Raw genomic sequence first — 21,708 nt, forward strand, 5'->3', positions numbered from 1 at the left:
ACACTGACATTTATCCCAAAAAATGCACATCTGCGTTGTGTAAAATTGGGCAGCATCAAAAGAATGCAAAATAAATGGAGAAAATCAATCATTATTTATTTATATTTATGATCAACAGAGTAAATATTTAGTCTGACAATGCTGCAAGCATTTCCAAAACCCCCAAATGAGGTGGACTTACAGTTCAAAAATCACCAGCCCTCCCCCCCAAAGCATCAAATCCTTAAAATGTTAATTACAGTCAAAACACTTTCTTCAGCTTCAGTTTTGTTTACACCACAGAGTCAGAAGAGGAGAAGATAAAGAGTGTTTGAAAAGACAAGAGAGGAAAGTGCTGTGTGGCTTTGTAATTTCACATGAAACATCTTAAATCAGCCGAAGGATCCCACAGAAATCCCCCAACTGAATAGCTCACAGAGAGAGATGGGACAGTAATGCACAGAGCTGAGCCAGCCATCACTACTCAGAGCCGTTCTCATCCTCAGCACTCACTCAGCCTAAACAAGCAGACAGCTGATTCTTCTCAGGGTGGCCCGAGTTTAGACACTGGTGCAGATAGACCGGAGCGTCAGGAGAGGATCCGCAGCTGCTGCCGAATCTCCGAAATGTGACAATTTTTCCGCATACCGCTGAAGCAATAATCAATTTAACAAATTCAGACTATCGACCGTATATCCTTTAAATATTCTGGAAGATAAAATCTAAATGACAGGAAACTAAAAATGGAGTTTAAGCATTAAAAAGTTGCTGTGGATTGAAATCTTACAGCATCCAGCAGAGGGCAGACTTGCAATAAAAGAGGAATAAGCCCTTTAGTGAGTAATTGGATCACTGTAACTCTTCTCCTAATGCATTTTGTGGTCCTTTAGTAAGCTGATAAGGTAAATCTAATTTAATTTTGATCATTATGCCTGCAGGCAGTGCTTTCAAATTCCCATCAGTTATGTATTTATTCGGTCAAATGTGCCCGAGTTTCATTTCTGTTTAAGAGTGAGAGAAAAAGGAGAGTGTCACAAGGCAAATACGGCACATGTGGTGTGGATCAGGATTCATAAAACTGAGGGGTGTCCAATCTGATCTGTAAATTATTGTCATGCTGAAGGCGCTGAAGAACTTCTTAAGTCTTGGCTTTGAATTGCCACCCCCACACCCTCCTCTCCCCTCCTTTCTTTTTTTTTTTTGAGTCCAAACACATGTTGACCATCACGCTTTCCTTTCTTTCTTCCACAGGCGACTGCATTCTTGACCTGAAAAGTCCTCACAGTTGGTTTTCATAATCACACTGCCACACAGCTGACAGCAAGATGAAACCTTGTTTTCTACGCTTTTTGGGATATTAATCACTGTGCAGAGCTCTTACATTTTCTGCAAGAGGCCAGTGTGGTGAAACTACTGCAGACTAGTCTCTCCAGAGCAGAATCAGTCTTTTTTCATTATTGTTCTTTAATATTTTGAGAGGAGAAAAAAAATGGGCTAGCTTTCTGCTTCAAATATGAGGGAGCTTTACTAGACTATATTTTTTCTCGCAGCCTACATTAAAGACAGAACAATGCACGCACAGTACCATCATCACTTGCATGGTACCATGAGTGCTTTTCATGAATTGTTCAATTGCACAAAGATTCAAATTATGTTTTTTTTCCCGTCTAAGAATAAAAAGATTCTTATTCTCAGACACATAATGAAGCCTCACGGGCAGTGAAAGAAAAGGCAGCAGGCTGAAGATGTTCCCCAGGAGCTGGGCTGCAGGGAAATTTCACAATAGACCCTTTATTCCAGAGAGTGACTGAGTAATAATTCTTCTGCAGTAAATAACAGCAACAGTTTGTATAAAAGAGAAGTGCAGTGGACACATTTTAAAGATTAGGTTACAAAACCGACCTTTCTTAATAAATGCACAATGTATCATAAAGGCTGAATCACTACTGTAGCTTTTTTACAAAAGTCAAAATACAAAAACCACCACTTTTAAGACTGGTGCACAGTTAAATGAGTTCAAGTGAGCTGCAATGAGATGAGCTGTTCATGAAAGGTTTGGATAGATAGCTATATCAAGCTAGCTTCCATATAGGTACTTCATAAAATACTATGTATATTTTTATTCAAATTTCCTTATATTTGATTGATCTGAAGCTAAAAAGTGATGGCAGACTTACTTTGGGCGTCATACTGAGAAACTACTTCTTATTAACAAACACTGTTACCTGTAAGGTAAGCGCATTTGAACATAATTGGAAAATTAGCCCTGTTAAATCACGAAGCGTCCTGAAGAGGGTAGTGTTTGTTTTAAGGTGGCACGACGGCTGAAAACTGATTTAACCGAGGACTCCGAACTAAGAAAAACGCCACCGGGCAGCCACGGAATGCTAATGGGAATAAATATACGGACTGTAATTCGTATTTAACTCGAGTGACTCAAATAACTTTGAAATTTAACCTGAAACAACAACAAGTGCCTCTTTCAGTGCGCAGTGAAGTCAATGGTGCCTCCTTAACAGAGTGCTGGCACTTCGGAAAGGGGAGTGCAAAGGAGAGGGTCAGAACGAGTGGTGGGTGGGGATAGAGCCCTTTTGGGAGAGAGAAAGAAAAAACTAAAAAAAAAAAAATCACGTGTTTAGAGATCAAAGGAGATCCGCTTTGTAGAGGAGGAGGAGGAGGGTGAGAAAAAAGAGGGAGAGAGAGGGAGGGAGCGAGAGAGCAAGGGAGAGAGGCAGCGTTTGCAGGCAATGTAATTGACAAGGCTCGCAGTGGTGAAATAAACACGCTTCAGCCAAGGCTCAGTTTTTTATTGCACAATTTTGACTCTTGACGCATCGCCCGCACAGCGCACAGACCTGATTTCGATTATTTTCACCCGATTAATTCATCCGTGTGAAATTATGTCCCGATCGGCGCAGATCCAGCCGGCAAGATGATGATTTTACCAAGGAGAGGCTCAGATCGTGTGCCCGACTCGGTGGTCTTGGTGATCTTGGTGGTCGCCGCTTCTCTTGGTACCGTCTTCGCCAAGGATACAGCCTTTGTGGAAGTGGTTCTGTTCGAGTCCAGTCCCAATGGAGATTATACTACTTACACGACTGGCTTGCAAGGACGGTTCTCCAAAGCAGGAGCCACTATCAGCGCGGAGGGGGAGATCGTTCAAGTACGTGCAAAGTGTCCTTTTTCTTACTGGGGGGGATGACAAGCGGCGGTCCCGAGCAACGCTACCGGGACCCGGGCTGTAATTTAACCAAGCTGCCCTCCTAGAAACTTTTTCCGCTGGGACTTAGGGGTGCTGACAAGAGTTGTACATGGTGTGTGTGTGTGTGTGCGGGCAGTGTGTGTGAGGATGGTAACGAAGCTTGCAAGCATATGCGGTCACAAGATGGCTCCTATCTTGTGGAATTCATTCACAGGGAAAACATGCTCTTGCAAGTTATTTTGTTGATGTCTGGAGCTCACTTGAACGCGCCTTACATTCAGTCGCTCTCACTCTGAAACACACGCATTTCGGAGCAGTTTTCTTAAATAGCTACAACCCTACCACCGCCTCCACAAAGTTTGCAAACTCGTAGCGAGCAGGCGTTACGCATTTCGCAAGGGCCACTATTAAAACACTACGAAGCCACTATTTGTGCGTATTTAGCACTTTGTCCGTGTCAGAGCTGAGCCGCGTTTTTATTTTAGCTTTAAAACCACCCAAAGCAAGTTTTAATAGTGGAATAGGTCTGCTTTTATTGACCGGACCAACGTGTAAAATAACCCCACGTCCCGCCGTGGTGCAGCCGTCACCACTACATTTGTAGTGGCACGTTTTTGGATAAGGCTCACTTGTAACTATTTCAAGGCTCCGGAAACACAAATAAATAAGAATAGAGTGCGTAGTAGTCGTGGAAGAAGCATCCCGGTTCCATCTTTAATTTCCTGGCCTCAGACATGACAAGTGCACTTGGCTGGAGCTGGCTATGCTTGGACCAACTCTGTGTGGGAGTCGCTAAAATATGAAGCTTCTCTTAAGTGCCAGAAGGATGTATTTGATGTTTTATTATTCTTGCCTAATGTGCTTGGACACTGTTTTTAAGAGTTTGGGTTCTGGTTATGTGCAAAAGCTTTGATGTTTAATGTTATATTTCCTAACCTCTAACATGTCCTGGATCAGGGGGTGCACAGCTCTTTGTGGGCGATTCAAAGCCCACAAAGCAGTTTTTGAATGGCCTGTGTCCTCTCTTTGAAGCTTGATGCAGTAACTGGGAGATGTTTGTAAAAGCCAGAGTGCAGCAAATGCCCCCATATGAAGGCAATGTGCATAAAGTTTGTCAGCAGTTGCATTGTGATCAGAGACATCATTTCAATATGGGTGTCAGTGAGCTCATCAGTAACCCGGAAGCCACAGCAATAATCATTCCTGACCATTTGTTTTTGCAGGGTATAGGACAGGTCGTGGTGGATCTGAGGCTTAATCAGGTTCAGCCTCAGTTGTGTTGTTGCATTGCCGTCATGCTCTCCAGTCAGCCAGACAGCTAGTAGCACCCTGCAGCCATCCCTCACTTCTCTGCAACAGTGTAGTCAGCTACTCTGCAGCATCTTTTGAGTGCACATTTTTGCTTCCCCCCCTAAAAAAAACATAGGCTCTTATTTTGAAATAAACACGATATGTGGAGATCAAAGGCAGGGATACTCAGCACACAAATGGGCCCTGTTTATACACAGTGATGGCCATTTGGCGCCACTCGGTAACCACACAGAATTGTCGGACCTCAGCTTTACATTGAAAACCACATCTATTTAGGTTTGCTTTCTTTGCTAACATGGCCTCTGACCACTTAGAGACAGCTTATATTTTGTCAGGCTATAATGAGGGGCAGTTTGTCCGGCCCGAGCACGTCTTGAATTTCCTATTTTACCAAAGATTTATGTAAGTTGAAACTGACAATGAATGACAATCATACATCGTGAGGAGTATAATTTAAAACTAGTATCCAATTTCCTACTTTTGAATTCTATACTTGTAAAATAACATTGCAGGAATGTGTTGGGAAATTTCTGTGGTGTTGTTTTACACTGGAATTGGGTTAAACTCAAATATTTAGGTTCTTGTCTCTGGTGATGTCGGCAGCCGTTGCACTTGTCCACTTTCAAGGCTTTCGAGTTCAGCGAATAAGAAGCTCGCTTAAGTCTTCCTGAGGTTTGTGGAGCCCTCTGGTCCTCTGTTTGATCAGAACCCTGAGGGGTTTGCGCTACCTTAATTGTGTGTGTATAATAGCGGTCAGACCTCAGCAGGTATGGGTTCAGATTCCGGGGAAAAGTGGGGGGGCCTTGGCAACACTCTTGAGCAAAGACCCAACCGCGATCACCACTCGTACGCTCCGGACTCTCGTTTTGCTAATTCCCTAAAGCTAACACCCCCGCTGATCTGACTGAAGAGTGCAGAAAACAGTGGCACACGCTCCTGGGGCCAAAAATAATAAATTAAGTTAATTTGCTTCTTGCGCTCTTCTAAAAGGGGGGGAGGCATGATGACGCATATCTGGCCACAGTGCCAAACCCCAGGCTTCCCAAGGCAGCTCCCTAATTGCTACAGTTCAGCTCCATAATAGCAAAGTAATCAATGTCTCCTTAAATCTGTGTGTGTGTGTGTGTGTGTGTGTGTGTGTGTGTGTGTGTGTGTGTGTGTGTGTGTGTGTGTGTCAACAGGCGTGACAACTTTAAGAGTGTATTTACAGCATCAACTCAACTTGGGTTCTAGGCAACCAGAGCACAGGTAGTTAATGGTTTTCACCTATTGTCCCAGATGAAAATACTTGCCTTATAGGCTACTATAATGAAGGAAAATGAGCAATTAATTAAATGGGGGAAAGCCCAATTTGGATCACCTGCGATTGAACTACTGAATATTCGATTTCTTGTTTTGCAGTCTTGCTGTACTTTTCCACGGGTTAGCGGCAGCTCAGACTTCGGTTAAACCTTTAATGCAGGGCATTGACGGCACAACCAAATCATTCCCTGGTTGATTCAAGTAGGTGCGTTTCTCACACTGGCAGCAGATCCTGCTTCTGCATTTACCGATAGTTTGATTTCAGAAGCCTAAACACTCAGTTAGGCTTCTCATCGCTGTGCTGTTTTCATTCTGATCGCTGTTGACAGCACTCGCACGGCATTTCTGATTAGAATGGATTTAATACGAAGGGAAACGCCATCTGCTGCTCATCACTCTTTATTGTCTCTCAAACGCCAAATCATCTTTCCTGTAGCGAGATGAGCTTCGATGCACTGCATGAGTTCACATCTGCCTCTGATTTCCAGCGGGCCCGTGCTGTCAGCATGTGAGTGAAGAGCTGAGGCAGGGACGTGGCAGGGGCATGCAGGGGACCAGATGGAACTCATAGTGTCATCGGCCAGAACCAGAGGGAATAACGTGGCTCTTGCCTGCTTTCTCTCAGAGGGGACACAGAGCATCCCCTGAATCCCACGTCCAGAAGCACCCAGAACCCCATTTGCCTTTGGGCTTCATCTCCATGCATATGAACACTGCGACTTCTTTCAAGGTGGCAGTTTTGGGGGGGGGGTTGTTTTTTGTCTTGTGCAGGGGTAAAGTGGTGGTTTCAACGAAGACAACGATGAGCTTAAATACTGGAGCTCCTACCTTGGAGCTGGCAGGAGTTGTGTCGCGCTGCATTTAGACTATAATGAGAGCTTTAGTGGTTTAAGGAATCCAGCGCGCTTTCTCGCCACAGCCTGGAAACCCCAAGAGGCCATAATGGGCCGGTCCCAGACGGTAGGTGCCAGGGACCGGGCCACTCCCAGCGCCAAAGCAACAGTAGCAGTACACAAATGCTGGTTTAAAAGGTTAAAAGTGCTGCTCCCTACTTTTTTCCATTTATTGGCTTGGCGGTCGCAGCTGTATTTTAAGTGCTATCGTCTCTTAACCGCCACCCTGTTTCACTTTCATGTCCCAGCCAAAGTAATTTGAGGCTGCGTTTCTCCCCTTTTTGGAATAGAACAGACTAAACTGTTTTTCTCTTTCTCTTGCTTAACACCCCCCTCTTATATGCACAAACTCATCCCACACCTTTGCGCTGGTCTTTTTGATGCATCCGCTGACTTCAAGTTGAAGCTCAGGTGAACTGGGCTGATATTGAATTGCGCTGCCCCTGGATCTTAGTCTCAGACCGTTCCCCACCTCTGTGTCCCACTTATCCTTGCTCCAGTGGCAGCCTGATGATTAGGATACAGAAAGTCAGTTCATTCTTGAAATAAATCTCAGGGTTGCATTTACTTCCCTAAAGTCAAAACATAACTAAAAATTCCTTTATCGTCTAATGTCTTTAAATTTGGCTGAAAAACAGCTCAAATGATAGATTTCCATGTCCCCCCCCCCCCCCCCCCCCCCAGTTATATTAAACAAGTTGCACTTCTGAGGACACCAACCTGCTAACATCTGACATTTTTACTTCCCAATTGCTTGATATAGCAAAACATTTCTGTCAGATCCAATAATAGTAATTTCAAAGAAGTGTGTGCCAAATGGTAATGATTACTTTTAGTCAATATTGAGATGTCTGTCAATCTTGAAATGCCTGACTTCCTGTTTTGATCACGTAGTACTTGTCCAAACTTCTTTCAACTCAGAAATGCTGCTTCTCCAACCCTCAACTGTTGTTTTTCTCACCTGCCGCTGGCTCTGTTGCTCTGTCTTATCTTCCTGCGCTTGCCTCTCCGAGCCTCACATTTCCACCGAATGCACAGCTCCACCTGGAACAAGTGCATGTTGGTACTGGTGGCCCCAGTAGCTATGTTAGTTTCCACTGGGCTGAATGGCTGAGCTTATCTTTGATGTTCAACTCCAAGAGAGATTAGCAGTCAGCGTGATGCTTGCGGCTGCCTCCTCTCCAGCATCCATCCTCTTCCAGAGTAACTTTGTTCACCCGAGTCAGTCCTCTCCTGACATGAGCTCAGACATGCAATCAATAGATTGCATGTCTGAGCTCACTTGTATGAAATTCTTGCATATGTCCTCTGTATTGCAGTTGAGTGATGAGGAAATATTTATTCATATTTCCCCCAAGGTTATGATTTTTCTTTGATGCTGCCTGTCTTAAGTGAGGGTTTTTCAACCCCACATTTGTGACAAGTTAAAGATGAAGAGAAGTCCTGAGTAGAGTTTTCACTTTCTGAATAACCCCTGGCGTGTTAGCCTGGTCTTTGATGAAATGGTGCTGAAAGGCCCAGTTCATCCTCTCTGCCCACATTTTTATCTACTGACACAGAGGGTCTCCAAAACAAAGGCTAAAGGGTCGAGGGTTATGAAATGACAATGCTCACAGTAGCTCATCCAGGCAGAGGCATGCTTTGTTGTCGGCAAGGAATGTGCTGACTAACTGTGGAAGGCCACAATGCCACTCGCCCCTTTTGTTGTACTTTTTTTTTTTTTTTTTTTTTTTTTTTTTGCCAGTGAAGGTAGCTGTGCAAAGAGTTTCACTCTTAGCCCTGCACTCCGTCTTCTTTTCATCCTTCCTAAGTATATTTACTGTCATTGTTCCCTCACTCGTCTTGTTTGTCTTTCATGAAAGGAGAAGTCTTATCTCAGATCTTTCCGACTCATCCAAGTTCAAGAACACCGGGTTCAAAGTTCTTTCTTTTGTGTACATCATTATATAATGACGAGCCTCATGTGTAAGAACAAAAACACTTGCACACAATGGTGCTATTAATATGTGAAGATCCTGCCCTTTTGTGATCCATAGTTCTGTCAGGACCTCTATAGTCTAAAGGAGATTGTTATTTCAATTTGCAGACATTTATATTTACCAACATGACTCCATTTATGGGAGGACAGAGCATACAGGGAACGCATAGGGTGGCGGAGCAGATGTCAAAGGCGACAGATATGAACCTGCTTAAGGCATTAAAAGGAGGTGCTGGGGTGCATGTGGGTTGCAATGTAGCTTGCAGATGCAAAGCAAAACAAACAGACAGAATGAAGCAAATAAATGCACCTTATGTGACATTTACCCACCGGGTGTATAGAAGGATATCAGCTGACTGTTCAGCTTATACAAGCTGACACTGAGATCAGCTGCTCTGACAGAGTTGCAGTTAAGCTCGACTTTGTGGCCTAGCTGAACTAACTCTGCTCGATTTTAATTTCTGTATGGTTCAGTGAAGCAGAAACATGTTTTGCGTGTCAGATCAACCTCGGTTTTTGCACCATATTAATGTTGTGAATGCTCCCCCTGACAGCCTGTATATGAGAAATTCCCCCCAAAGGTCATGTACAGGGGTGCCATATGGGGATAAATCCATTTCAGGTGGAAGCTCTGACCTCATTATGTTCATCTATACCCTCCCATCGTAGACCACTGTGAGGCTCCTTTTGTGTCTGCAGGTAGTTGTTCCAGTAATGAGGACGATGCAGGCTGTAACACAATGAGGTCAGAGGTATGATGGATTGGTCTCGCTTGGTCAGATGTGAACAAGCTGGGTTATCTGTGTAATTTTTTTTTCTGGCACAGCACTGCATGTCTCTTGGCTCTGCAATGAATATATCACTGCATTTTCCCACCTCCTCCTTTTCCTGTTGCTAAACATGCGCCTTGGATTCTGAAGTGAAAAATTGACTCTATTTTTATATTGTCCCTGTTTCATGGGGATTCTGAAGGTATTGGGGACACAGGGTTTTCTGCTATATGTTGCCTGTAATGTTTGCTGAAGGACTATCCCCAGGAAAACTCATTTTCATTTAAGATGAATCACTTTTTCTGTAGTTGTAAGAGTAAATTCTTTGCCAACGTAAAACAGATTTATCTCCTGAAATCCCAAAGGGTCAGGTGAATTTTTTCCATTTTATGAATCTGCAAATGTAGAATCTTCACTGACAAACTATGCCAATAAAAGCTCCTTGGTACAGCCTAGGGCCTCTGCTTCTTCTCTTCGATCCCTGCCGGCAGCTCAGGCCACGCAGCAGCTCTGTCCAGCCCTTGGACCCTGAACAGGGCTGATCAGGGAGGGGCCTGCGGGGCTGGGTGAATAGCTGCCGGGAGTCATGCTGCGGGTGTAAACCACATGAATGTGCCGCCTGAGCAGATAGGATCAGGCGAGGCAGGGAGGCCTGGGAGGCCACGATGCTCGGCGCAGCACCGCGTGCTAACATCAAAGGCAGTGCGGAGGTGGGGGTGGAGGGGAGGCGGAGAGAGGAAGAGAGCGAGCGAGGGCTGGGCCAAACTCTTCAAAGGCCTCTCTGACTAATGCCGGGCCTGATATGTGTCGCCACAAAACCGAGTGATGATGCAATTGCAGGCCCCCGAGCTAAATCCGCTCCCATACAAATAAAGATGGAGGTGTTCCCTTGCACAAGCACGGTGAGAAAAATACTTTGAGTGTTTGACTGAAGCCTGAGCACCTTGCAGGTGAAGGTGTTGGGTCACCCTCTGACACTGCTGCTGGATGAATCCCAGTGGGGGGAAAAAGGAACAGGAAATGGATTTAGTGTGATTTCAGTGGATGGGTACATGCACGGGGCGTTTCTAAAGTATACAACAGGTGAAACAGAGTTGACTTTGTTCTTTGTAAAGTTTATACAGGTCTTGTGTTTACATGTGTGAGATAGCGTGTACTTCTCTTCTAATGTGCATGACTACAGATCCCTTCAAAATGCCCCCATGATAATGAGGCTGATAACTCATTGACAGCTCTCATGACAGTTGCGGAGCACACGCTGCTGGAGAGTATCTCCGTTGTTGACAGCGCACAACAGTAATTTGCTGTTGTTGATTCAGTATGCCAGAGGTTATTTGCATGCCTCCGATTGAAGTTATCTTTTCCTCGTCCTTGTTTTGCGAGTGCATGTTCCCTTTGAAGTTAAATTAGTACTAAACAGCTGCACTTTATTTCATTTGAAGTCCAGCCTTTTAATTCCTCCATCCTGGGGTCGGTTTCACAAGTCAGGACTGCAGCACAAAGCCTTTGTTGCTGGTTAAAAAAAAAGAGGCTTCAGCATTTTCGGCAATGAAGGCTGTAATGCTGCAGCTCAAGGCTATTGCAGCAAATTGCTAATATACTTACATGGAGGGTGGAAAAAACTGAATTTGTATCAAAGCTTTCCTTTATTGCTACAAATGGCAGTTCATTTCTGATTTTTTTTTTTTTTTCCTCCCAGAAACTGATTTTTAAAATATTCTCTAACCCAAAGACATATGGTGTTCTGCTTTTCATTCTAACCTGTTGTTTTACTGGTGTTCCAGCAGTTAAAATGCTCAGTTACACTGGAAATGTTCCTTATGTGGTCAGCACATCATCAGTGAAAGCCTCATTAGCAAAATAGCCAGCAGTTTCACATAATTGTATCCACACTGAGACTTTTGTGCTGCTGGGAGAGCGAGGGGCAGAAAGCGTGGCGAACCACTGTGAGTTATAGATTGCGTTGGCCCTGTTTCAGTGTCAGTTTGCAGGTGCCATTGCCTCTAAAGTGCTGCTGTTAGGTGGATACTGCAATTGAACCTCACGCTGGGGAAGAAGTGCTGTCTAAGTCTTTCAGCCATTATTGGAAGGCTTACATGGTATATCCAATACTACATGTTAGATATTCTGTCCAAGCCAATATTATACAAAATGTTATGGGAACTCTGTAGAGGAAAGCTGTATTTTTATAATGCAGTACTATCAGTCATGATTTTCTTCACTAATATCAGTGTAGATATTTTAAAATGAGTTTTTATTTCAACAACATTGCACTAGAGGTATATTTTGATGAACGAGACGCCTGATCTGTAATTAAATACATTAAAACATCGTCATGATCAGTTTGGCTAATAGATGCGACTTTTTATGCCATGCAAATTTTTTCTGCATTACTCCAGACCCCACCCTTCCCCACCACCTGTACCCCCCAGGCTCAGCATGAGCCTGAGGTTTATGAAAAGGTTAGGATAATTACTCCTGGCCAGCTGTGTCCATATCTTTCTCCTTGCAGTCCATCTGTTCACCTTTCATTGTTCTTGCATATTACTGTCAGGAAAAATGTCAAGACTTTCTCCCTTTTTTTTTTTCTTTTTTTTTTTTTAAAGCATATGCCACAGCTTACAGCTCGCTAAATAAGCAAAATAAAATGGAGGACATCATTATTGTTGTCAGTATGCTTTCTCTATTTCACAACTTCTCTTGTATTTATCTAGATTCATCCTTGTGTCACGCATCATTGTAAAAGCTGCTCTTCCCATTTTTAGCAATTTCATAAAAGGCCAAGGAGATATGCTTTGTTTCCCCCTTCTCCCCTGACACTGTATGGGCACTTTGTTCAAACACACTTGGCTCACTAATGACAGCATGTCCTCGGACATGTCAAGGAAATCTAGATTCTCAGAATTCTGTTTTAAGAGAAAGGAGAGCTGGAGTGGGAGAGGATGGGAATGACAGAAAAAGACAGGCCAATACAGCCCTTTGCTATTCTGTCTGCATCCCACAGGCATGTGACATAGTCAAATTGTCACCCCCAGGGTGACATGCATCCCACAGGCATTTTGAAGTAAACACATCTCAGGGAATGTGGCCTCGCCATATTGGAAGCATCTTTTTAGCTCTCATATAATGAATGCAGGAGGATCTGAAGGTTATATTATTTATGCATAAGAAAAAGCTCTGATACTTTTATGATCTAAAAGTAATGATGCTTGTGATCTGAGCATCATTGCAGGAGTAGTTTGACACATTGGGAATGGATGAGAGGATCAACAAAACATCACTGTCATTTTTATACTGTCACTTTATACAAAAAAACCCCAAACAAGGCAAATGACACCAAATTTGTTTTTAATGCACTTTTTTTAGGTGCTGCGAACTTTATGCAATAATTTCAGTTTTTTCACAGAAGTTGTAAACTAAATAAAACTTTCAGATGTTCCCATTGTCTTTATTATGAAGCATGCCCTGTAGCCTAATAAAAGATACATAAATGTGAAAATTATTATGGAAATGTTGCAGTCTGATGGCTGGAGTAAGATTAGGTGAGACCCATTTGGCATTATTTTTGTTTTAAACCTAACTAAGTTGGCAAGCTGAGGGCTCTTATTAAAGCAATCATCTAAAGGCTATTCTATAACATGCTAATGAATGGTCATAGTGCACAGTCAGTAATGTGTTGGCGGGAAAAAAAACAGCAACATGAGGCCAGACTGGGTTTATTAGCTCAGACTTCCACACCAGAGCTCACAGCGTATAATGTTGCCAAGACAAGGCCGGGAGTCCAAGATACTACATTGGGTGGATGTTGTATGACCAGCAATCTCAACATAAACAAAAATATAGGAGCTGCTACCTTATGGTGCTTTTGAGGGGTAGCGAGTGGGTACATGTATGCTTCAGTAATAACCCTTTTTGTGATATTAGATGTGCAGTTATGTTGTCTCGACTCGCTGTCGAGCACTCAGGGCTTTTGTGCTTGCAAGAGCCACACTTGTCTGTCCTAATCTTAATTAGCTTCAAACCAAAGCATCCGGTCTCAAAGGCGGTGAGGGTTGTTAAATTCAGAAAATATGAATCCATTAACATTAATCAGAATCCATCTGCAAAACTTAAAATGCTGTGCTTCCTGACAGCTGAGTCAGTCACTTTGTCAGTTGGGCTTCCAGTAAAAATCTGGATGGGAATTTCTCAGAAAGGCTTTTATGTGAATTCTCCATAATGGCTTTACACCCCACTGAGGTTTTTCAGTAGTGTTGCCACCAAATGATAACGGGTGATAACAAATTAAGGTGCCTGTTACGACATTTCCTAAATTTTATGTTTTGATTTAACACGAGTTTATCCTTGTGCCTGTTTTTGAGCCGTTTCCTGTTGGCAACCGCACATTATCCATTTCGGTCAGCTTTCCTGCAGCACTGCCTCAAGCTAAGCTCATGGACGGAGGATTTGGGAAGGTACTGATGCATACATTTGTCATAATTACTGTTTTGCAAAAGCTGGAGTTTGAATCGCCCAGGCAACGGGAAAGCTTCAGAATTCAAATTAGAGTGTGGGATTGAGCTTTAAGTTGTGGAGAAGGGCTTTTTTTCAGCTTTTTGGTTACTGCATCCAGGAAGTCTCCATCATTTTTGCAGTCTGCCCCCCCGCTGATTGGTCTTGGTTGCTTATGTATTAAAAGCTTGAGTTGGCATGGCACTTCTATCCTTGTGAGTTGAGGCAGCATGGAAGAAAGGTGAGGATAACGCAACAGTCCTCTTCACGGGCATGAAAGCATCTTAAGCCAGTTACACATATAATTGTGTCATAAAAAAATAAACAGCTGTGAATGCAAGTGCGTTTCTTTTGCTCGTTCCTTCTCTTGGTTCTTTCTCAGTGTCTTTTCGCTCCGTCTTGTGTCTCTGTTCCGCATGGGAGGGGAAGGAGGAGGGTGTATAAAAGTGGGACCACACATGCTGTGTCAATGTTTGCTGGAATAATTAGAGACAATGTGGGCCAATAACGGGAGGAGTGCAGTAACCTGAACTCACTTTGTTCTGCCCCAACAGCAACACAAAAGCCTTTCACAGATGCGCAGATCCGCAGGCTGAGAGCAAGAGCAACTGCACTTTTAGCCGGCGCGCTGCAGAGCTCTGAGGATCAGCAGGAAAATGGATTGGTTTCTATGGAACTGCTCTCATTTCACTATTTGTGCCAGCTCAAAGTGATGCTGATGTCACTCTAAAGGCCTTTTAAGCACTGCCTGAACGTCCCTGCCACCAGGCCCAGAAAAACAACCCTACCCCTTGTCACCCTCCCCAGTCTTCCAACACATGTCCCTGGCTTAGAGGACCCTCTTTAACTAGAGGATATCCGGCCGCTCGGTATGCAAAGAGCCTGTGGATTCCTGACGCGAGTGCTAGAGCTGGACTCAGAGGTGACTTTCAGCGTAGCCAGACAACTGTTGGATTAACACTTTGCGTTGAATCTGAGCCAATAGGAGGCAGCCTGGCCAGGGGTAGGAGGTACTGGGTTAAATGCAGGCTAATAGACTGCTTTGTAGCATATATGATGGATTAGATTTTAAGCATACCAGAGCTGCTTGTGTCCTGCATAATTTAACACAAAGTAAAATAGAAAGTTTTTTTTTTTCTCAGCATATAATTAAAATGAGACAAATGAAGATTTGTGTTGTACTTAAGGACACAAAGTGTTTTTAGTGCGGACGGGAATCAGATTTTGTGCCGAAAGAACCGAGCTAATGATCGTGAAGCGTTGCCTGTGCTGTGGATGTTTCTGACTGTAACAGAGTGACCCGCTGCTGTGCTCACACCCCGGAGATGGACCAACTGGTTTGTCCCCTCTGGTGTCCATCTTGAAAGGGGACACCGCTATGGGATGCATACATCCCCTGGAGGTTACTGGTGTCATTGTGGCACCTGTCTCCTCCACTCTTTGCCTGTGTCAACAGCTCAGATTTATTTACATTCACAGTTTTCCCTTTTCCAGATCTGGAATCAGCAGAAGATCCGTTTGTGAGATCTGGAGGTTTGTCAGTTGATGGAGTTTATGAATGTATTTATTTTATAGCTAAACCACTCCCCCCGAACACTGCACCCTTTCTCTCTTGTTTGCGAAATACAACAACAACGTTGTACACAGCGATCTTCTTGTGTGGATGCAGTACTATGTATTTATGCTACTTCTAGTGTTTCGATATTTATAGGTACTTGTCTGTGAGCTTGATTGCAGTTCAATTTTTGTTTTTGTTTTTTTCCACAAACCACATGCATCCTGAATCTCAGAAGCAGTGGGTTTGGTTCAAAAATACACCTTAAAGACTTAATGCAGTTTCCCTGCAGGACTAACGTGTGTTTTTAAGTCTTGCAACTATTCATATTTAGTATTTTTCAGTTTTGTGTGACAGAGTGTAATCTTATCTCTGCTTTTAGCTGCGGGATACACAACAGCTTTCATTTTATTCTCTTCCACCCGGTGTTCTCCTCTAATCAGTCTCAGATTCTCACTTTGCCTCCTTGTCATTCTCTTCTCTTACTCCTTCAAGGCTTGTTTTCCTCCTTTTTTCCACCCCCTCCTTCTTCTATCTCTCTCCTTGTCTTTCCATTCCACTGGGCTGATGTTCTTTTCTGTGCTCCTGGCTCGCAATGTGTTCCTCATCACAGCTTGTGTTTCCTCTTATCTGGCGTTCTTTTATCAGTGGCCGCCACACATGCCCGAGAAAAAGGGGAGGGGGAGGTTTGGGGGGCTGATGTTATCAGCAGGTGGAGATTTCACCACAAGAGTTCGGGGGCCCAGTGTGGCCAGAGGAGGGCCATGCCGGAAAGGCTCTGACATGGGAGCCAGCAATGTAAATTCTTTACAGTGCAGCCTCACTGTCATCTAAACACCTGCCTTTTTAGTTACACAAGTAAGCTTTCTGCATGACACTTGGAGAGAGTGTAAGCATTTGGCAAATGGGACGTCGACAAGGTTGAAGCTGTTTTGCCTTTTGTTCTTTCACCTGCTCAGCCAACAAAGAGCACAAGTGTAAATAGTCTTTTGCAAAAACAAAACTCCTGCAGCGATTGTAAAAGTGTCATTTCACTCACATGTGGCCAATGAGAGAATATACCTTAAAACAGGTGCAAAGTATATTTAAAACCTTACATTAAGTTCTAATTGGCATCCGGTTTCAATGCAAAGTAGCGGCGTATGTCAGGTCTGTGCATCACAAAGAAGATAAATCCTTGACATGGAGGGAAAGGAGAGCAGGGATGGTAGGGATAGACCGGCGGGTAAACCAAAGCACAGGCTCACAAAAGCCTAAAATGATATCGCTGGTGGATATCTGGATGCTTGGGATGCCTTGGATGGCTGCTGTACACTTTTGGCTTTGTCTTTGCGGGGATGAATAGAGGCCTCTGTGGTAGTGATGACAGGCTTCTCCAGGCTGGGCCCTGGTTGGCTGGCAGACTAGGTGCTGAAGGTCTGGAAGATTCAGCTCTCTCGTAGGGGCAGAAGCCCGACAAAGGATGCTGATCGTCCAGGTTCGCCTCACAAAAGACGCTCTGTTCTTGGCCTGCCCTTGTTATTGTGACATGCCTGTTACATTCATACACATGAGTTTAGCTGAGACCGACACACCCACAGCACCAAGTATAATAGCCACCTGTGTGGGGATATACTTAGTTATGTTGGTGTTGTTGATTTTTGCAAGGGGCTCCAGAGACTGACTTTTCTTGGTGCAAAAATAAGTCAGTTTGTATAGAAGTCTATGAGGAAATGATCCTGTGTATTGCCTGACTCAGTAGACACTTGACTAAGTAACCAAGTTTATGGTCTAAATAACTAGTTCCAGGTCTCATGTAATACAAAATGATGTTTTTGTTAATGAAGCTTCTTTTTGCATTAAAAAAGATCAAAAGCAGGGTATGCTTTTGTTTAAGACTTTGGCTTTGTGGTTTGCACATTCTCAAAACAAGCACAAGGTCCCTGGTCTAATCCCAGGGGGGATACATGAATCCCTTTGGGGTTACATCAGGAAGGGCATCCGGCATTAAAGCTCTGTCAAATCAAACATGCAGGGCTGCCCACTGCGGCAGCCCTTTGTGAACAAGGGAACAGCTGAAAGTAGCAGCTTCTTCTTTGTGATTGACAAGGCTCTACTATACAAGTGGACAATGTGATTTCTCCATCAGGTCCTACCACCTTACTGGTGACATCTGGTTTCAAAACAAGAAGATGGAGCAAAATGCCCAAGTCAGGAGGCTTAAAAAGGGGACATCATGTATCTCATGCAGTTCATGGAACAGATGTAAGATATTAATAAAAACTGAAAGCTGTGATTCCTTTGACTGTGGGCCATTGAGCTGGTTTAAAGCTGATATGAAGTTGGCAGATAAGCCCAAAAGAGTATTTTCACAAAGAAGGCGCTGCAATGGCCTTAAAAGAGGTTTCATCATTGTATCATCCACCTTTGCTTAGATGGCCAGTGAGGTAAACACACTGCTCACTGTACTGTGCATCTTATGTGTTTACATGCTAGCTGGGGGCACTAATAGCTGAGACTAGTTGCAGTCTTTTCATGTTTTTTATTTCAAATTATTAACAAAGAAAGGAGAAGCTGTTTGGGGCTTCCAGGCTTGATGCATAAAGAGTGAAAGTTCTCCCAGACCCTTCACATGCCCCTTCGGGTCTATGCCAAATGCCCCTCTTAGAGATTCGTGGAGCCTCTTTGATCCTTATTCTTTCCTCCCAGCTGGGAGGCCAGAGGATGCAAACAGCCCTTTTCCAAGTCACACATTCTTTCCTAAGGACCAAGAGGTCCTGACCCATAGCTGCAGTGGAATTTCATATACAGAAATAGGCCAAACTTGCCAGGCCATTTGAATGTCCAGCCATCCGCTTTTACCATTCATCACCCTTAGATCTTCTGAATTGGATAGTCAGCTTTAACACGTCAAAGAGCCTTAGTTTGCCCCTTTCCTCTACAGTGTTTTCATCGCATCAATTGTCTGTTTAAAATCTAGCTTCACCAATACCTCAATGTTCAGAACAAACACGAGTTCTGAACTAATTGCTGCTGCAGGATTTAGTTTTCAAAGTACTTCACATTGAAATGGGTCCAAGCCACCTAAGAGGTTTTCAAAAACTATAAGAGTTTTGCTTCCTGAGAAGACTCAAGATTGTTTGTTTTGACATCCTCTCTAAATGACTCTAACTTCAGACAGTTTTTCAAGCCTTTTTTTGTCTCCAGGGACACTATTTGCCACAGCTCCTCTTTTTCCAGAAAAGGACTTGCAACCTGCAGTCCTCTTAGATGTGGAGCCAAATGCCCCGTAGGTCACAGTCAGCTAAGTGGTTCCTTGCATCTAATAAAAAACAAATCAAATAACATGGCTCCCTAGGGGTTTATAGCGCTACAGTCTCTGGACTCCAGGGCAGATAAACCTCTTCAAACGTCCCCATGCAAATATTTGAATGTGGGAGGAACTTTTTGGCTGCGATTGTATAATTTACTGTCAGGTTCATGAGCCTTTAGATTTATAGCTATTTCATAATATTACCTCTGTGCACTACACACAGTGGATTCTGACTATTAAAGCCACAACATGGCAAAGAGCTGACCACTGGGCTGCTGAACAGTTCTCTGAACTGTGAAATGACCTTATCTTTAGATGCTGGCCATTAGCTTTTCAAAGAGCCAGACAGAAAATACATTTGTGTAAAGTAGGTTTGATGTTTAACTCTTAAACGATGGTTATCCTCTGGGTCTTGCTTATTCCAGAGCTCTTGTTCCTCTTCTCCTGCAGTCTCCGTCAGCTTGTACCTCTGGCAGCGCAGCTAGGGAGAAGGAGAGGAACAATACGGCATTTGTGCACTGCTCTGCACTTGGCCTGCTGCTAAACAAATGTTCGGAGGAATTCTAATGGCTGGCCTTGCCCCTGGGCCCAAGCTGATCCCACAGTGACTTCATAAACACTCTCTGAAGTGATCAAAAGAACAAATCACCCTTTATAGGGAGATATATGGTAATGGAATTATTTCCACATCAATTAAAATATACTTTGGCTCTCTCTTGGCCTTGTGTAGACTATTTATTTTGACCCTGCTGCAAAAAGGGGAAGCGTTCTATTCCCCAGGGCGCATACATAAATTTTCGGGGAGGTGCAGTTTTTGCAGTAGTGTTTATGGCATCTTCTCAAGCTGCGGCTGCTTGTGGCGAAAATGATCAGTTGAAATGCAGAACTCCAATCATAAATAATTACTTTTCAATGACTGTTCTTAAATTTGGGTTATCTTTTACTTGCAGAAGCTTAAGTCCTGAAAGTTTAAATAAAATAAAAAAAACACATCCTCACCCATTGTGGAACATTTAAAATACATAGACCCCGTTCTCAAGTGTTGGTGTGGCTTAGCATTAAATGGTCAGGTGATGTGGCCATGAGGTGATGAGGAAATGTCACGCATACGGAAGAGCATGTTATGTTCCCGTTTTTGTGTTTTTTTGTTTTTTATGGAAGAGAAGTTTACTATTAGAGGGTTTATTCAATCAAATCAACAAACCCAATGTATTTCTCGCCTTGGGAGTTTGTTCTATAATATTTAAACAGCTCTGATGATTTAAAGTTTTGCTCTTTTTAACCCCTCAGCTTTAGGATCAAGAAGGATCGTGAATATATTGGTAAATATGGGCCATGAGTCAGTCGGGCTAATAGTAAAGTTGAATGCAGTAAATATTACAAATATTGTGTTTAGTTTAATGGCTAACAGACTGTTTGATCAGACTGTGATTTATACAAATCCAGGTACTTTATTAAGTTGGAACAAATAATATTATCTGAACTTAAACTTACTCAGAAGACAAACAAATGTTTTCTCTAAATCCACCTCACCTGCTATCACCTACCACTGCATTTTTCACCTCCTCGCCCAGGCCTCAACTTGGCACATTTCTGCTTTTTATCTCCACCCGCTGATGGAGCCAGCCATTGAAGCAACCTCGACACCACCCCCACTCCTCCACAACCTTTCTGTGTCTCTTTACTGCGCGCCTGCACAATAGCCTCGCTCGGCAGAAGTCCAAGAACGTTGTTTGTCCGATCACCGCTGCGGCCCCACCCCCCTTTTATTGGTGCATGCGGAGGGACAGTGAGTGAGTGTGTAGGTCTGTGTGCGCAAACGGTTTTTCAAGCAGTCGGAGGGAGGTGTGGCTGGATCGTTATGGTAACTTATATTGACCGAGCGGAGGGGGACAAAAAGTGGAGCTCGGCGCATGTTTTAGACTTGCAAAGCAGGAGGCGTTTGCTGGAGCATCCCAGATTGACGACGCATAGATGGTGTCAGGTGACAGGCTTTTGGCGCACTTCCGAGGCTTTGATGGGAAATTAACTCTTGAATGTCTTTTTAAAACTGTTAGCAACAGAAAAGTTGCTCATCTTTTCTGTTGCTGTTTGATCAAAAGTCCAAGGTACTGAAAAAGGAACCAAGTCAACTACAACTCCCAGGCTGCACTATGAATAAGTAAATGTGCTTTGAAGAGTTATAATAAAACATTCAGCAGTTTAAATCAGGTCACATATGAACTGTATTTTGTCCCCAGCTTCTGCACTGAGGTGTTCTGAATTTTTGATACAGCTCATGCCCACGACACGCTTTCTCTTCCTAGCAACGTTGCCTGAGGGTTATAGGTATAGCTGCTTTGAGAGCCGGATATCATACTGAATGAACAGAGATTGCCATACATACAACATTATCCTATTGCCTCATTACATTGTCCAGCAAAACTATGTATTTCTGTGCATTTTTCATTTATAAAATGCTGGGAAATAAAGAAAAAAACTGTTAAGGGTGAGTGATTGAGCTAATATATCGATATGCTAACCCCACTGCTGTTGTGTTTATGGTTTTGTTTATAATTCTTTATAATTCAACTCATTAACTGATTCACTTGTAAAATGAAGCTCTGGAATACCCTTCCTGTTTTGTGTGGCAGAGCTGGGCACCAACACTGATGAACATTCTCCACATGTATGACTAATGAATGTCACACATGTGCTAATAGCTAATAGCATTTGTTCTCCGCACTTGGTTGCTCACTTAGAGGCTTTTCGGTGTTGTTTGTTTGTTTGTTTGTTTGTTTGTTTGTTTGTTTGTTTGGTTTTTTTTAGGTGGTTGGCTTTCCAGTTTTATCCATTTTACAATCAACATAATCGAGTGATTTGTATTCCTATTTCCTCACAAGCGACTTTGTGCATGGCTGTTTCTGGCAGCTGCAATCAGTTGAAAAATCTTTAA

General features: G+C 43.3%; 1 protein-coding gene across 2 annotated transcripts in view; it reads left to right on the forward strand.

Moving 5' to 3' along the window:
* The first annotated feature begins 2,691 nt into the window (after nt 1-2,691).
* znrf3 (zinc and ring finger 3) overlaps nt 2,692-21,708 on the forward strand; it is a 65,185-nt gene continuing 46,168 nt past the window's right edge. For both annotated transcript variants that reach the window (XM_026186148.1, XM_026186149.1), the window contains exon 1: nt 2,692-3,142. In XM_026186148.1, the coding sequence (XP_026041933.1) occupies nt 2,912-3,142 (231 nt within the window). In that variant the 5' untranslated portion in view covers nt 2,692-2,911. The remainder of the gene's footprint in view (nt 3,143-21,708) is intronic.

The sequence above is a fragment of the Astatotilapia calliptera genome, chromosome 12 (genome assembly GCF_900246225.1).
Source record: "Astatotilapia calliptera chromosome 12, fAstCal1.2, whole genome shotgun sequence".
Classification (NCBI taxonomy): domain Eukaryota; kingdom Metazoa; phylum Chordata; class Actinopteri; order Cichliformes; family Cichlidae; genus Astatotilapia; species Astatotilapia calliptera.